The following is an 18,499-nucleotide window of genomic DNA, read 5'->3' on the forward strand; positions in this document are numbered from 1 at the left end:
TGACATAGCAGTGCAATTGACAGCGCAATCGGTATCCATGTGAACACCAATGTGAGCGTCATGTAGCACAGAATAAATGTAGAGTTGTATACACTGTATCGGTGATAGCTCGCTTTGATACAGTATAAATCATGATACTGAAACGGCCATTACCGAGACACCGAGATAATAATGTACATCGGCTACTGCATTGTTTCAATCACTGCCTGTCAAGAATTCATGCAACCCTTCACCGATACATTTACTTACTCTGCAAGCATTATTCATGATTGTACGCAATTTAGAGATTGATTCATCGATATTCTGAAAACCTCTAAAACGTGAATGATTCGGCAGCACCGTTGATAATTTTCCCATAAATTCAAATCGGCATTTAGGTAATCTATTGCTCCTGCTGCTGCAAGTGACTGCAGTTGTTCGTCAGTGAAAGACATTTACCGCTCCTGTTGAGTCATTTCAAGGAAAAATGTTGAGCACGACATTTCAAAGAATGTATGGAAACAATAAGAACACAATCACGTGAGTCAAACTAAGACATACTCAACCTCTCAGTCAGTGACATATTCCGACTTCCAATTTCAGTGCGAAATGTCGATTAGATGAGACAATGTAGACGCATGCCAGTCAAGCATCAAATAAGAAGCAAATAACTGACGCCCGATTTCACTAACACTTCACTGATCAACGCCCAAAAATTACCCCACACATACTAACTTATAGAACACAGATTGAGCAGTGTAGTTCATTAGGTCGTTTATTTATTCAGAATGTCTTAACATAATTACATGTGGACTCATCGACATATTATGTACACACATGAGAATGATACAAGCTGACACCATTCAAATATTGGAGCTCACAAATCCCAACATTCTAGCCACACTAGCATACTCAACAAGAACATCTAGACGGTTTGAGAGTGTGACACCATGTGATACAACGCCAAGGACTGGACCTTGAGGGGATCGAAGGAGAGGTCCACCACTGTCACCTGGTGCGGTGATTTGCCCGAACACATACGCCGCTTGCACACAAATAGGATTCCCAGTGGTGGAATGTTTGCATTCCATTACAGTCGCTCGACCTGTGTGAAAGAGAGAAGAGAACAGACAAGTGAATTTCGAAAATATCAAATGGCAGAAACAGTTCACGTTTAAGTAATGCGCAAGGTAAATAATGCGTATGCAATCTCTTTAATCGATGTGTACCATATATGTCAATCGAACCACAATCCATCTCACCACTGCTACAATATAAATACGAAATGGATTGACCATTTACCTCGTATACAACACAATTCTATCGTTTGCACAGATGTTTCGTCATTTCTCTCTCGTCAGAGCGATCGCTCATTCCATTCCACACGATCAATGGACGAGGTGAAGACAGTCTGGAAACCAGTAACTGTAAATCAACTTTCACAGACAAATCAACAACAGCAATCACAACTGTCCAACACAACCACCGGATCAGACAGACTGAGTCATGTTGTTTGTTGACCACCAACTCACCTTTCTTCAAAATCCCACCAGCTCTACGCGACGGATCACGGTCGTTATCATCCCTTCCATAACCAACAATGAAAACATCAGTTCCAGGTGTCGGTATATCCGATGCCTGTGGCAGACTGATCACTCTGATTCCACTCTGTAAGTTGACCATTTGAGCGAGCATTACAGTTGCAATGTCGAATCCACTGAGTGTCTGTCTGATTCTTCTCCTCTGTCGTGACGCCGTACAAGAGGGCATGTATTCTGGTGCTACCTTAACTCCAGACGGTTGGTGATGGATGCCTTGTTGGTCGCCATTCCTCAGTGTGAGAAATGAAACCTGAAATAGACAAAGTATGTTGACATTAGACCTATGCAAACCCACTGCATACACAAGCACATGCACACACACACACACTGTGTGAAATTAATCAAATACATTTCACTACAACAATGTGTCTCAGTGTTATCTCTTACCTGAACGACTGGCATTGGTGAGCAAACACAATGACCAGCTGTGAGTACTGCTCTCGTTGAGACTAGTGAGCCTGTACACATTGTTCTCTCTGTCCTTACAAATGCGATGTACGGGAATTCAGTGCGGTCTTGCACAGGTTCACCTTTACGTACCAGCCAGGTTGACGCACGTTCAAATGTTAGACAGTAGGTGAACAGCGTCACCATCAGAAACGTCCGTCCGTTCAACATGTCTATGTGAATGTTGCAATCAACTACCTACAATCTTGCAACACATTCACTTATTTATATGTGAAAATATTCCGTGACTTCGAGTGCACGTGTGTCGGTGCATTGTGAGGAAGCCGACCTGCACTCCACTCAACCCATGGGTTGTTGTGACGGATTTAATTGGTATTCATGACACGCCTCATTTTGTTGGGAAGTGCAGAGGGCGTATATAATTCGGGTGTGAATGATTGTGATTATGAGAATGTTATGGGACAACTCAGTGCATTATCTGATTACGTATGGTTGACTGCATTCGGGACACGAAAACATGGCTCATCAGCCCTACATCAGCGTAACGAGTCCAATCTGGACATGAGTAATGAAAGCACACATTCGAACTGATGTTCAAATTAGCTACAATCTTTCCATCTTTGTCCTACTGTATGTTTGTCAGCGTATATTTTATTCGATGAAGAAACATTATTGAGAAGCAATCAAATATTTTCTTTAGATACTCAGTAATCAATAGTCTGACGAACTGGTGACGAACTAGATTAACTCTTGAATTCTCACATGCTTCGAAGTGATTCAGTGAATGGAACCTGATCAGAAGTACATTTTGACCGAGTTAATAATTCTCCATCATTCAGTGGAATTCCAATTCAGGTTATGTCTGATAGTATTACGAGGACTGTTGATTTCTATCACCACTCAATTCAAAGCCGACACGTAAACCAAGCAAAAGCTAATAGAGAAGATAGATAAAATTTCTCTTTGATCATTCTGTAACTAGTCCTCACACTAAAGACAACACTCAACAATTAAACGACAGTTATAATTTTCAATGATGAAATCTGAATTTTCCCATTTAATTATTTTACCATATTTGGGCACATTTGTATATATGATGAATTACAGAACCGTGTCACCCAAAATACCTTGTTTTGATTTCGACTGGGGCACGAGTGTATAAACTATTCATCGGTTATTCGGCCACATCCAGACCTATTGGAATCTAGGTTTGGATCTTACAATTATTTTACCATATTTGGGCACTTGACTTCATGTTGAATATGTCTTACTACGCCTGTAGCACTTCTACATTTACTACCGGTTCAAAGCCCGGGTAAAGGAGGAGGGTTGAGCATAGGTTTAGCGATCCCATCACGTTGAAAACCTCTTCCCTAAAAATACGCCAACCAGTAAAAATAAACCAAACTATTTAAACTCTAAGAATTATGACGCCTCATGATGTAAGTCAGGATTCTTCGGAAGTCACGAAGCCGATGCTCTTTCCAACAACCAGAGCAACACTTTTTATAGGTACATGGAACGTCCGGACAATGTGGAAGTCCGGGAAGACCAGTCAAACAGCAGTGGAAATGAGGAAATACAAATTGACAGTACTTGCAACCAGCGAAACCCATTAGAACACAAGCTGGACAGCGGAGACCAGACACGGTAGAGATGCTGGTGTACTCCGCTCACGAAGAGGAAAATGCTCCACACATTCAGGGAGTTGCTCTAATGCTGTCCAGCGAAGCACGAAATGTATTTGTAGGATGGGAATCTCACGGACCCAGAATTATCAAATCATCATTCAAAACGAAGAAGAATGTAATCACAATGAATGTAATCCAATGTTATGCACCCACCAATGATAGCGACGACGACAATAAAGATCACTTCTACTATATGCTGCAATCAATCATAGCTAAGTGCTCAAGAATGGACCTGACCATCATGATGGGAGATCTAAATGCTGAAGTTGAAGTGAACAACACCGAATATGAATATGTAATTGGACAACATGGACTGAGGGATAGAAATGAAAATGGGGAAGCGTTGGCAAATACACGTGCATTCAACAAATTGGATATAGGCGGCACAAGATTCCCACACAAGCGCACACACAAAGCTACATGCATCTCTCCGGACCACAACACAGAGAACCAGATAGGTCATATTTTTATCAACAAAAAATTCCGAAGGACAATGGAAGATGTGAGAACCAGGAGAGGAGCTGACATAGCTTCAGATCACCATCTGGTTGTGGCCAAGATGAAACTGAACCTAAAGAAACACTGGACAACTGGAGGAACAGAATTACAAAGGTTCAATATAGCCTTCCTTCGAGATACTGACAAGCTCAACGAATTCAAGATAACTCTCAACAATATGTTCCAAGCTTTACAGGATCTACTGAAACAACAAGAAACTACGATGGAGGACAACTGGAAAGAGACCAAAGAAGCACTAAGTTCAACGTATCGGGAGGTTCTGGGTGGCAAGAAACATCATCATAAGAAATGAATCTCTATGGGAACTCTGGACACGATTGAAGAAAGGAAGAACAAGAAGACAGCAATTAACAACAGTCGAACACCAGCAGAGACAGTCAAGGCACAAGCAGAGTACGCAGAAGCAAACAAGGAAGTAAAGAAAGGCATTAAAGCTGACAAGCAGAAATTCATGGGAGAACTAGCAAAGACCTCAGAAAAAGCAGCAAGAGAAGGAAATATGAGACAACTATATGATATAACGAAGAAATTGGCAGGGAGATATAGTAAACAAGAGAGACCAGTCAAGGAAAAAGGAGGAAAGACAATCACGGAGATTCAAGAACAGGGGAAAAGATGGGCAGAATACTTCGAGTAACTGCTGAATGGACCAGCCAATTGGATCCAACGGACATCAAGGCAGCACACACTGACCTCTCACTCCACCAACGATCGAAGAAGTCAAGATGGCCATCAGACGAATCAAAAGTGAGAAGGCGGCAGGACCTGATAATATACCAGCTGAAGCACTCAAGTCAGACATCGAAGTAACTGCAAACATGCTTCACCTTCTATTCAAGACGATTTCGGAGGAAGAACAAGTGCCAACGGACTGGAAAGAAGGACACCTCATCAATATAGCAAAGAAAGGAGATCTGAGCAAATGTGAGAATCACAGAGGCATCGGTTTGTTATCAGTGCCAGGAAACGTTTTCAACATAGTGTGGCTGAACAGGATGAAAGACGCAGTAGACGCCCAACTTTGAGATCAACACACTGGGTTTAGTAAGGATCGGTCGTGCACAGACCGAATTGCGACAACACGGATCATCGTGAAACAATTGAATCAAACTCGTCACTATTTATCAACTTCATTGACTATGAGAAGGCGTTTGACAGTGTGGACCGGAGAACATTATGGAAACTTCTTCGACACTATGGAGTTCCTCAGAAGACTGTCAACATTATCCAGAACTCATACGACGGACTACAGTGCAAAGTGGTGCATGGAGGACAGCTGATAGATGCATTTCCAGTGAGGACCGGAGTCAGACAGAGCTGTTTACTCTCACCCTTCCTCTTTCCTCTGGTGATTGACTGGATTATGAAGACCTCGACATGTGGAGAGAAGCACGGAATACAGTGGACATCTCAGCATCAATTAGAAGATTTGGACTTCGCAGATGACCCAACCATTTTATCCTATACACATTGTGAAATTCAGGCGAAGGCAGCCATTGTAGCAGTAGCCTCCGCATCAATGGGCCTCAACATACATAATGGGAAAGGCAAGAACTTGAAGTGCAACACAAAACACTAAACCAATCATACTTAATGGATAAGCTCTGGAAGATGTGGAGTCTTCCACGTATCTGGATAGCATCATTGATGAACAAGGAGGATCGGATACAGATGTAAAGGCGAGGATTGGCAAAGCAAGGACCGCATTTCCACAACTGAAGAACAGATGGAACTTAAAACATCCGTCAACTAATTTCAAGGTGAGAATCTTCAATACGAACGTCCAGACAATCCAACTGTACGTGGAGAACTACTACATCCAACATCAAGAAGGTGCAAGTATTTATAAACGGTTGTTTACGCAAAATAATCGACATTCACTGTCCGGATACTATCAGCAACAGCGTTTTATGGGAGAGGACGAACTAGCTTCCAACTGAAGAGGAAGTTAGGAAAAGACGTTAGACGTGGATCGGACATACATTAAGGAAATCATCAAACTGCATCACGAGGCAAGCCCGAACATGGAATCCAGAAAAGAAGAGGAAAAGGGGAAGGCCAAAGAACACAATACGCCGAGTCATAGAAGAAGATATGAAAAGGATGAATGTTAATGGAAAGAACTTGGAAGGTTTGCAAAGGATAGGGTTGGATGGGTAATACTGATTGGCAGACAATGCTCCTCCATCATAAAAAAACAATATCGTAATGGGGACATTAGCCACTAATATCTCATTCTAATATCTTAATTCATAACCCACGAACAAATGATAATTCAGACGAACTCTTGAAATCACACATGCTCCAAATGATTCAGTGAATGGAACATGGTGAGAGGTACATTTTGACCGGATTAATAATTCTCCATCATTCAGTGGAATTCCAATTCAGGTTATGTCTGATAGTATTACGAGGATTGTTGATTTCTATCACCACTCAATTCAAAGCCGACACGTAAACCAAGCAAAAGCTAATAGAGAAGATAGATAAAATTTTTCTTTCACCATTCTGTAACTAGTCCCCAAACTAGGGACAACACTGAAAAACTAAAAGACAGTTCAACGAAGTAGACAAGCTTGAATTTGATGTCAATTCCATCTCACACTCGAATCCGATACACATTCACTCATGTTAATGACTCACTGTCAAGTTGCATCTGACATTCGAAATTGCAAATCCAACTCCCACTCCTTTCTGAAAACATGCATATCTATTGAAGAGGAGCTGAACAATAGAAATATAAGCCTAGAACATCTGACCACTAATTGCTGAATTCTGAAGGAAAATAGTTAATTGTTTCTCAATAATGTTTCTTCATCGAATAAAATATACGCTGACAAACATACAGTAGGACAAAGATGGAAAGATTGTGGCTAATTTGAACATCAGTTCGAATGTGTGCTTTCATTACTCATGTCCAGATTGAACTCGTTACGCTGATGTAGGGCTGATGAGCCATGTTTTCGTGTCCCGAATGCAGTCAACCATACGTAATCAGATAATGCACTGAGTTGTCCCATAACATTCTCATAATCACAATCATTCACACCCAAATTATATACGCACTCTGCACTTCCCAACAAAATGAGGCGTGTCATGAATACCGATTAAATCCGTCACAACAACCCATGGGTTGAGTGGAGTGCAGGTCGGCCTCCCCACAATGCACCGACACACGTGCACTCGAAGTCACGGAATATTTTCACATATAAATAAGTGAATGTGTTGCAAGATTGTAGGTAGTTGATTGCAACATTCACATAGACATGTTGAACGGACGGACGTTTCTGATGGTGACGCTGTTCACCTACTGTCTAACATTTGAACGTGTGTCAACCTGGCTGGTACGTAAAGGTGAACCTGTGCAAGACCGCACTGAATTCCCGTACATCGCATTTATAAGGACAGAGAGAACAATGTGTACAGGCTCACTAGTCTCAACGAGAGCAGTACTCACAGCTGGTCATTGTGTTTGCTCACCAATGCCGGTCGTTCAGGTAAGAGATCACACTGAGACACATTGTTGTAGTGAAATGTATTTGATTAATTTCACACAGTGTGTGTGTGTGTGCATGTGCTTGTGTATGCAGTGGGTTTGCATAGGTCTAATGTCAACATACTTTGTCTATTTCAGGTTTCATTTCTCACACTGAGGAATGGCGACCAACAAGGCATCCATCACCAACCGTCTGGAGTTAAGGTAGCACCAGAATACATGCCCTCTTGTACGGCGTCACGACAGAGGAGAAGAATCAGACAGACACTCAGTGGATTCGACATTGCAACTGTAATGCTCGCTCAAATGGTCAACTTACAGAGTGGAATCAGAGTGATCAGTCTGCCACAGGCATCGGATATACCGACACCTGGAACTGATGTTTTCATTGTTGGTTATGGAAGGGATGATAACGACCGTGATCCGTCGCGTAGAGCTGGTGGGATTTTGAAGAAAGGTGAGTTGGTGGTCAACAAACAACATGACTCAGTCTGTCTGATCCGGTGGTTGTGTTGGACAGTTGTGATTGCTGTTGTTGATTTGTCTGTGAAAGTTGATTTACAGTTACTGGTTTCCAGACTGTCTTCACCTCGTCCATTGATCGTGTGGAATGGAATGAGCGATCGCTCTGACGAGAGAGAAATGACGAAACATCTGTGCAAACGATAGAATTGTGTTGTATACGAGGCAAATGGTCAATCCATTTCGTATTTATATTGTAGCAGTGGTGAGATGGATTGTGGTTCGATTGACATATATGGTACACATCGATTAAAGAGATTGCATACGCATTATTTACCTTGCGCATTACTTAAACGTGAACTGTTTCTGCCATTTGATATTTTCGAAATTCACTTGTCTGTTCTCTTCTCTCTTTCACACAGGTCGAGCGACTGTAATGGAATGCAAACATTCCACCACTGGGAATCCTATTTGTGTGCAAGCGGCGTATGTGTTCGGGCAAATCACCGCACCAGGTGACAGTGGTGGACCTCTCCTTCGATCCCCTCAAGGTCCAGTCCTTGGCGTTGTATCACATGGTGTCACACTCTCAAACCGTCTAGATGTTCTTGTTGAGTATGCTAGTGTGGCTAGAATGTTGGGATTTGTGAGCTCCAATATTTGAATGGTGTCAGCTTGTATCATTCTCATGTGTGTACATAATATGTCGATGAGTCCACATGTAATTATGTTAAGACATTCTGAATAAATAAACGACCTAATGAACTACACTGCTCAATCTGTGTTCTATAAGTTAGTATGTGTGGGGTAATTTTTGGGCGTTGATCAGTGAAGTGTTAGTGAAATCGGGCGTCAGTTATTTGCTTCTTATTTGATGCTTGACTGGCATGCGTCTACATTGTCTCATCTAATCGACATTTCGCACTGAAATTGGAAGTCGGAATATGTCACTGACTGGGAGGTTGAGTATGTCTTAGTTTGACTCACGTGATTGTGTTCTTATTGTTTCCATACATTCTTTGAAATGTCGTGCTCAACATTTTTCCTTGAAATGACTCAACAGGAGCGGTAAATGTCTTTCACTGACGAACAACTGCAGTCACTTGCAGCAGCAGGAGCAATAGATTACCTAAATGCCGATTTGAATTTATGGGAAAATTATCAACGGTGCTGCCGAATCATTCACGTTTTAGAGGTTTTCAGAATATCGATGAATCAATCTCTAAATTGCGTACAATCATGAATAATGCTTGCAGAGTAAGTAAATGTATCGGTGAAGGGTTGCATGAATTCTTGACAGGCAGTGATTGAAACAATGCAGTAGCCGATGTACATTATTATCTCGGTGTCTCGGTAATGGCCGTTTCAGTATCATGATTTATACTGTATCAAAGCGAGCTATCACCGATACAGTGTATACAACTCTACATTATTTCTGTGCTACATGACGCTCACATTGGTGTTCACATGGATACCGATTGCGCTGTCAATTGCACTGCTATGTCAATTTTCATTCATTTGACATATATTGATGAGATTAGACGCCAACAGTAAGTACCGTGTCAGATGTCTGGAAAATTACTCCAATAGAACAAATGAATGAATTCAAGTTTCGTATTATTATTTGTAGGTTACATAGGTAGAGTGATGACTGAGAACTTCAACTCTCATCCACTGAGTAACGATTTCAGAAAACTCTCCACACTCTGTGCTGTTTCAGCAGCAAGATTATATAACCGGTTCCAACACAATTAAAGCGATTAATAATTGTGTACAGAGACATGTGTTCAATCACCAATGATTTTCATCAGACTCAACCGATACTCCAAATATAGTTATTTCAATATATTATAAACTAAATATATCAATGTTCACTTCCACAGATATGAGTCAGTTATCATACTGATAGTTGTGCAATATTCTCAATAAAGCAACACCAAAATGATGCTGTTACTTTTGCTATTTCGGTTCTGTGTGTTCTTGCGTCTTTCAAGTAACTGTTAACATAGATTGTCATTCCATCTCTCGTTTTGTGTACTCTATCGTATCGTATAAGCATTGTGTCTTGGCAGCTCAATTTTTCATCTGTAATGTCACTCGGTAGCCATATTTCAATCAGGGCTGTGAGCATAGAGTCTAATTGAGAGCAAATGTTCTTGATTTCCTACAGTTTACCCCTTAGTCCTCTTACGTTGCTGTAGAGGGACTTTGAGTGATTGTCTGGTGCTCCACTACAGCGATATTAGTCTTCTTGTTTTTACGCATATCAATGTTGAAATTGTGTTGGCCAGTTCTGTGCTAGCTGGTGGCTGTAGGCGTTTCGCCCATATAGAGTGTCCCACTGGAGTGACCATGGTATCTGTGTTCTGCTCCTCGCGCTTCACAACATCTGATTTGACGGAAGAGGTCGTCCTTTGAGCCGTACCAGACATTGGGTGCCTCATTTCAGTTCCCTCGGTTTCTGAAATTCGCGACCATCAGACGAGAAAACGTAGTGGTCGAGGTAGCCTGAACACACTAATTATCGTAGTGGTGTGAATGCCTGTGTCACATGATGGCCAACGCAACTGTTGCCTATCGTGTTTGCTTGCTTCATCGTGACTACCACCTACTAGTCCAGTCACTCTGTAAATCATCAAGCTGGTTGGTTCGTGTGTGTTTCTTGTGTGATTCAACTTTCTCGACAGTAATTGCCAGGTGGTTTGTGGGATTGACTGGAAATTATCCACAACTGCTCGAAATTCCCAGCCAATATTGATGGTATTTAAGCGTATGATTTTCAAGATTTAGTAACGATTGGTTGATTTGTATTACGAAATTTGTACTAGTGTAACTATAAACACCTTTGTTGCTTGTATAAATTTGTTAATTGACTAATAATAGATCGTTGATTTAATCTAATACATCTAGCTCAAACTGCTTTAGTTGGATGTAGAAATAATATTTTGGCTTCAGGAAGAAAGCTACGCAAAGTCTATCCGAACTCCGTATAATATACTACCGGTTTATAAGATATTCGCTTTAAGCTTCAGGTTGTGGAACATGTCCGCATTCATTGGAATTAGGAGCCGACCTAAATTAGACTGTAGTTACATACTTTTATGACGAGTACGCGATTGGTACAATTTAAACAGTTATAATTATGACAAATTGTACCAGTGATTGTTTTACTGTACTTGTTTATTTAGGTGTACCAAACACACCCTTTCTTCCGTTGCCTGTGACCTTGCACGAACTCGAGTAAGCTCCGTAGTTCCACTTGTAAGGTTTGGCACGTCTCGGCATTCTTTCGATACCACGAGATTGCCAACAAATATATCTGATTGCAACCGTCAACAGCCTTCTAGTTTTTGGCTTACAGAGAGATTCAACTCGATATCTGGCACGTCATCTTCCTGTATGTTGATCACAGTCAATTGCGACTCCAAGCCATCTACAAGACCACCACTGTAAACGGCTGCTCAGTACTTCCAGGTTCTCAATGGTGGTCTTTCTTAGATTGGTTTATGATTTCAACAAAACAGATAGTAGGATGGAAATGAAATCAATCTCCTAATGATGACCTGATAACAGGACGTAGTGTGCTATGTTACGTAGGCTAAACACGTCAGTTATTGTGAAAACAGAGAAACTGATAGAAACTAAATTCATATGATTTCTATGGAAAAGAAAGTCTATTCATGCTATCCAAAGTATACGTGAGTGATATGATGATTATTTATCGGCTATTGTGATAAGATTCTTGTCAAATGACACAGAGTTCTAACTGCAACGAAGAATGTTGAGCATGACATCTCTAAGAATGGATGTAAATAATTTAACTAACACTTCACTGATCAACGCCCAAAAATTACCCCACACATACTAACTTATAGAACACAGATTGAGCAGTGTAGTTCATTAGGTCGTTTATTTATTCAGAATGTCTTAACATAATTACATGTGGACTCATCGACATATTATGTACACACATGAGAATGATACAAGCTGACACCATTCAAATATTGGAGCTCACAAATCCCAACATTCTAGCCACACTAGCATACTCAACAAGAACATCTAGACGGTTTGAGAGTGTGACACCATGTGATACAACGCCAAGGACTGGACCTTGAGGGGATCGAAGGAGAGGTCCACCACTGTCACCTGGTGCGGTGATTTGCCCGAACACATACGCCGCTTGCACACAAATAGGATTCCCAGTGGTGGAATGTTTGCATTCCATTACAGTCGCTCGACCTGTGTGAAAGAGAGAAGAGAACAGACAAGTGAATTTCGAAAATATCAAATGGCAGAAACAGTTCACGTTTAAGTAATGCGCAAGGTAAATAATGCGTATGCAATCTCTTTAATCGATGTGTACCATATATGTCAATCGAACCACAATCCATCTCACCACTGCTACAATATAAATACGAAATGGATTGACCATTTACCTCGTATACAACACAATTCTATCGTTTGCACAATGTTTCGTCATTTCTCTCTCGTCAGAGCGATCGCTCATTCCATTCCACACGATCAATGGACGAGGTGAAGACAGTCTGGAAACCAGTAACTGTAAATCAACTTTCACAGACAAATCAACAACAGCAATCACAACTGTCCAACACAACCACCGGATCAGACAGACTGAGTCATGTTGTTTGTTGACCACCAACTCACCTTTCTTCAAAATCCCACCAGCTCTACGCGACGGATCACGGTCGTTATCATCCCTTCCATAACCAACAATGAAAACATCAGTTCCAGGTGTCGGTATATCCGATGCCTGTGGCAGACTGATCACTCTGATTCCACTCTGTAAGTTGACCATTTGAGCGAGCATTACAGTTGCAATGTCGAATCCACTGAGTGTCTGTCTGATTCTTCTCCTCTGTCGTGACGCCGTACAAGAGGGCATGTATTCTGGTGCTACCTTAACTCCAGACGGTTGGTGATGGATGCCTTGTTGGTCGCCATTCCTCAGTGTGAGAAATGAAACCTGAAATAGACAAAGTATGTTGACATTAGACCTATGCAAACCCACTGCATACACAAGCACATGCACACACACACACACTGTGTGAAATTAATCAAATACATTTCACTACAACAATGTGTCTCAGTGTTATCTCTTACCTGAACGACTGGCATTGGTGAGCAAACACAATGACCAGCTGTGAGTACTGCTCTCGTTGAGACTAGTGAGCCTGTACACATTGTTCTCTCTGTCCTTACAAATGCGATGTACGGGAATTCAGTGCGGTCTTGCACAGGTTCACCTTTACGTACCAGCCAGGTTGACGCACGTTCAAATGTTAGACAGTAGGTGAACAGCGTCACCATCAGAAACGTCCGTCCGTTCAACATGTCTATGTGACTGTTGCAATCAACTACCTACAATCTTGCAACACATTCACTTATTTATATGTGAAAATATTCCGTGACTTCGAGTGCACGTGTGTCGGTGCATTGTGAGGAAGCCGACCTGCACTCCACTCAACCCATGGGTTGTTGTGACGGATTTAATTGGTATTCATGACACGCCTCATTTTGTTGGGAAGTGCAGAGGGCGTATATAATTTGGGTGTGAATGATTGTGATTATGAGAATGTTATGGGACAACTCAGTGCATTATCTGATTACGTATGGTTGACTGCATTCGGGACACGAAAACATGGCTCATCAGCCCTACATCAGCGTAACGAGTCCAATCTGGACTTGAGTAATGAAAGCACACATTCGAACTGATGTTCAAATTAGCCACAATCTTTCCGTCTTTGTCCTACTGTATGTTTGTCAGCGTATATTTTATTCGATGAAGAAACATTATTGAGAAGCAATCAAATATTTTCTTTAGATACTCAGTAATCAATAGTCTGACGAACTGGTGACGAACTAGATTAACTCTTGAATTCTCACATGCTTCGAAGTGATTCAGTGAATGGAACCTGATCAGAAGTACATTTTGACCGAGTTAATAATTCTCCATCATTCAGTGGAATTCCAATTCAGCTTATGTCTGATAGTATTACGAGGATTGTTGATTTCTATCACCACTCAATTCAAAGCCGACACGTAAACCAAGCAAAAGCTAATAGAGAAGATAGATAAAATTTTTCTTTCACCATTCTGTAACTAGTCCCCAAACTAGGGACAACACTGAAAAACTAAAAGACAGTTCAACGAAGTAGACAAGCTTGAATTTGATGTCAATTCCATCTCACACTCGAATCCGATACACATTCACTCATGTTAATGACTCACTGTCAAGTTGCATCTGACATTCGAAATTGCAAATCCAACTCCCACTCCTTTCTGAACACCTGGATATCTATTGAAGAGGAGCTGAACAATAGAAATATAAGACCAGAACATCTGACCACTAATTGCTGAATTCTGAAGGAAAACAGTTAATTGTTTCTCAATAGTGTTTCTTCATCGAATAAAATATACGCTGACAAACATACAGTAGGACAAAGATGGAAAGATTGTGGCTAATTTGAACATCAGTTCGAATGTGTGCTTTCATTACTCATGTCCAGATTGAACTCGTTACGCTGATGTGAGGCTGATGAGCCACGTTTTCATTTCCCGAAAGCAGTCAACCATACGTAATCAGATAATGCACTGAGTTGTCCCATAACATTCTCATAATCACAATCATTCACACCCAAATTATATACGCACTCTGCACTTCCCAACAAAATGAGGCGTGTCATGAATACCGATTAAATCCGTCACAACAACCCATGGGTTGAGTGGAGTGCAGGTCGGCCTCCCCACAATGCACCGACACACGTGCACTCGAAGTCACGGAATATTTTCACATATAAATAAGTGAATGTGTTGCAAGATTGTAGGTAGTTGATTGCAACATTCACATAGACATGTTGAACGGACGGACGTTTCTGATGGTGACGCTGTTCACCTACTGTCTAACATTTGAACGTGTGTCAACCTGGCTGGTACGTAAAGGTGAACCTGTGCAAGACCGCACTGAATTCCCGTACATCGCATTTGTAAGGACAGAGAGAACAATGTGTACAGGCTCACTAGTCTCAACGAGAGCAGTACTCACAGCTGGTCATTGTGTTTGCTCACCAATGCCAGTCGTTCAGGTAAGAGATAACACTGAGACACATTGTTGTAGTGAAATGTATTTGATTAATTTCACACAGTGTGTGTGTGTGTGCATGTGCTTGTGTATGCAGTGGGTTTGCATAGGTCTAATGTCAACATACTTTGTCTATTTCAGGTTTCATTTCTCACACTGAGGAATGGCGACCAACAAGGCATCCATCACCAACCGTCTGGAGTTAAGGTAGCACCAGAATACATGCCCTCTTGTACGGCGTCACGACAGAGGAGAAGAATCAGACAGACACTCAGTGGATTCGACATTGCAACTGTAATGCTCGCTCAAATGGTCAACTTACAGAGTGGAATCAGAGTGATCAGTCTGCCACAGGCATCGGATATACCGACACCTGGAACTGATGTTTTCATTGTTGGTTATGGAAGGGATGATAACGACCGTGATCCGTCGCGTAGAGCTGGTGGGATTTTGAAGAAAGGTGAGTTGGTGGTCAACAAACAACATGACTCAGTCTGTCTGATCCGGTGGTTGTGTTGGACAGTTGTGATTGCTGTTGTTGATTTGTCTGTGAAAGTTGATTTACAGTTACTGGTTTCCAGACTGTCTTCACCTCGTCCATTGATCGTGTGGAATGGAATGAGCGATCGCTCTGACGAGAGAGAAATGACGAAACATCTGTGCAAACGATAGAATTGTGTTGTATATGAGGTAAATGGTCAATCCATTTCGTATTTATATTGTAGCAGTGGTGAGATGGATTGTGGTTCGATTGACATATATGGTACACATCGATTAAAGAGATTGCATACGCATTATTTACCTTGCGCATTACTTAAACGTGAACTGTTTCTGCCATTTGATATTTTCGAAATTCACTTGTCTGTTCTCTTCTCTCTTTCACACAGGTCGAGCGACTGTAATGGAATGCAAACATTCCACCACTGGGAATCCTATTTGTGTGCAAGCGGCGTATGTGTTCGGGCAAATCACCGCACCAGGTGACAGTGGTGGACCTCTCCTTCGATCCCCTCAAGGTCCAGTCCTTGGCGTTGTATCACATGGTGTCACACTCTCAAACCGTCTAGATGTTCTTGTTGAGTATGCTAGTGTGGCTAGAATGTTGGGATTTGTGAGCTCCAATATTTGAATGGTGTCAGCTTGTATCATTCTCATGTGTGTACATAATATGTCGATGAGTCCACATGTAATTATGTTAAGACATTCTGAATAAATAAACGACCTAATGAACTACACTGCTCAATCTGTGTTCTATAAGTTAGTATGTGTGGGGTAATTTTTGGGCGTTGATCAGTGAAGTGTTAGTTAAATTATTTACATCCATTCTTAGAGATGTCATGCTCAACATTCTTCGTTGCAGTTAGAACTCTGTGTCATTTAACAAGAATCTTATCACAATAGCCGATAAATAATCATCATATCACTCACGTATACTTTGGATAGCATGAATAGACTTTCTTTTCCATAGAAATCATATGAATTTAGTTTCTATCAGTTTCTCTGTTTTCACAATAACTGACGTGTTTAGCCTACGTAACATAGCACACTACGTCCTGTTATCAGGTCATCATTAGGAGATTGATTTCATTTCCATCCTACCATCTGTTTTGTTGAAATCATAAACCAATCTAAGAAAGACCACCATTGAGAACCTGGAAGTACTGAGCAGCCGTTTTCAGTGGTGGTCTTGTAGATGGCTTGGAGTCGCAATTGACTGTGATCAACATACAGGAAGATGACGTGCCAGATATCGAGTTGAATCTCTCTGTAAGCCAAAAACTAGAAGGCTGTTGACGGTTGCAATCAGATATATTTGTTGGCAATCTCGTGGTATCGAAAGAATGCCGAGACGTGCCAAACCTTACAAGTGGAACTACGGAGCTTACTCGAGTTCGTGCAAGGTCACAGGCAACGGAAGAAAGGGTGTGTTTGGTACACCTAAATAAACAAGTACAGTAAAACAATCACTGGTACAATTTGTCATAATTATAATTGTTTAAATTGTACCAATCGCGTACTCGTCATAAAAGTATGTAACTACAGTCTAATTTAGGTCGGCGCCTAATTCCAATGAATGCGGACATGTTCCACAACCTGAAGCTTAAAGCGAATATCTTATAAACCGGTAGTATATTATACGGAGTTCGGATAGACTTTGCGTAGCTTTCTTCCTGAAGCCAAAATATTATTTCTACATCCAACTAAAGCAGTTTGAGCTAGATGTATTAGATTAAATCAACGATCTATTATTAGTCAATTAACAAATTTATACAAGCAACAAAGGTGTTTATAGTTACACTAGTACAAATTTCGTAATACAAATCAACCAATCGTTACTAAATCTTGCAAATCATACGCTTAAATACCATCAATATTGGCTGGGAATTTCGAGCAGTTGTGGATAATTTCCAGTCAATCCCACAAACCACCTGGCAATTACTGTCGAGAAAGTTGAATCACACAAGAAACACACACGAACCAACCAGCTTGATGATTTACAGAGTGACTGGACTAGTAGGTGGTAGTCACGATGAAGCAAGCAAACACGATAGGCAACAGTTGCGTTGGCCATCATGTGACACAGGCATTCACACCACTACTATAATTAGTGTGTTCAGGCTACCTCGACCACTACGTTTTCTCGTCTGATGGTCGCGAATTTCAGAAACCGAGGGAACTGAAATGAGGCACCCAATGTCTGGTACAGCTCAAAGGACGACCTCTTCCGTCAAATCAGATGTTGTGAAGCGCGAGGAGCAGAACACAGATACCATGGTCACTCCAGTGGGACACTCTATATGGGCGAAACGCCTACAGCCACCAGCTAGCACAGAACTGGCCAACACAATTTCAACATTGATATGCGTAAAAACAAGAAGACTAATATCGCTGTAGTGGAGCACCAGACAATCACTCAAAGTCCCTCTACAGCAACGTAAGAGGACTAAGGGGTAAACTGTAGGAAATCAAGAACATTTGCTCTCAATTAGACTCTATGCTCACAGCCCTGATTGAAATATGGCTACCGAGTGACATTACAGATGAAAAATTGAGCTGCCAAGACACAATGCTTATACGATACGATAGAGTACACAAAACGAGAGATGGAATGACAATCTATGTTAACAGTTACTTGAAAGACGCAAGAACACACAGAACCGAAATAGCAAAAGTAACAGCATCATTTTGGTGTTGCTTTATTGAGAATATTGCACAACTATCAGTATGATAACTGACTCATATC

The 18,499-nt window shown here is 41.3% G+C and overlaps 2 protein-coding genes across 2 annotated transcripts; one reads left to right on the plus strand and one right to left on the minus strand.

Moving 5' to 3' along the window:
• Positions 1–730: 730 nt before the first annotated feature.
• Positions 731–2,229, minus strand: Smp_112090 (cercarial elastase (S01 family)). Its single transcript, XM_018790987.1, has 3 exons — positions 1,968–2,229; positions 1,512–1,830; positions 731–1,084 (listed from the first exon to the last, which is right to left on the minus strand). The coding sequence occupies exons 1-3, from the start codon at positions 2,196–2,198 to the stop codon at positions 843–845; spliced, it is 792 nt and encodes a 263-aa protein (XP_018647362.1). The 5' UTR covers positions 2,199–2,229; the 3' UTR covers positions 731–842.
• Positions 2,230–7,433: 5,204 nt separating this feature from the next.
• Positions 7,434–8,846, plus strand: Smp_006510 (cercarial elastase (S01 family)). Its single transcript, XM_018790998.1, has 3 exons — positions 7,434–7,695; positions 7,833–8,151; positions 8,579–8,846. The coding sequence occupies exons 1-3, from the start codon at positions 7,465–7,467 to the stop codon at positions 8,818–8,820; spliced, it is 792 nt and encodes a 263-aa protein (XP_018647363.1). The 5' UTR covers positions 7,434–7,464; the 3' UTR covers positions 8,821–8,846.
• The last annotated feature ends 9,653 nt before the right edge of the window (positions 8,847–18,499 follow it).

The sequence above is a fragment of the Schistosoma mansoni genome (assembly GCF_000237925.1).
Source record: "Schistosoma mansoni, WGS project CABG00000000 data, supercontig 0243, strain Puerto Rico, whole genome shotgun sequence".
Classification (NCBI taxonomy): Eukaryota; Metazoa; Platyhelminthes; class Trematoda; order Strigeidida; family Schistosomatidae; genus Schistosoma; species Schistosoma mansoni.

Bases quoted from the DNA above. Each gene is read 5' to 3' on its own strand.
- Smp_006510 (XM_018790998.1), top strand. From the start codon at position 7,465: ATGTTGAACGGACGGACGTTTCTGATGGTGACGCTGTTCACCTACTGT. The intron at 7,696-7,832 runs GTAAGAGATCAC...TGTCTATTTCAG, and splicing joins CACCAATGCCGGTCGTTCAG to GTTTCATTTCTCACACTGAG. The intron at 8,152-8,578 runs GTGAGTTGGTGG...TCTTTCACACAG, and splicing joins TGGTGGGATTTTGAAGAAAG to GTCGAGCGACTGTAATGGAA.
- Smp_112090 (XM_018790987.1), bottom strand. From the start codon at position 2,198: ATGTTGAACGGACGGACGTTTCTGATGGTGACGCTGTTCACCTACTGT. The intron at 1,831-1,967 runs GTAAGAGATAAC...TGTCTATTTCAG, and splicing joins CACCAATGCCAGTCGTTCAG to GTTTCATTTCTCACACTGAG. The intron at 1,085-1,511 runs GTGAGTTGGTGG...TCTTTCACACAG, and splicing joins TGGTGGGATTTTGAAGAAAG to GTCGAGCGACTGTAATGGAA.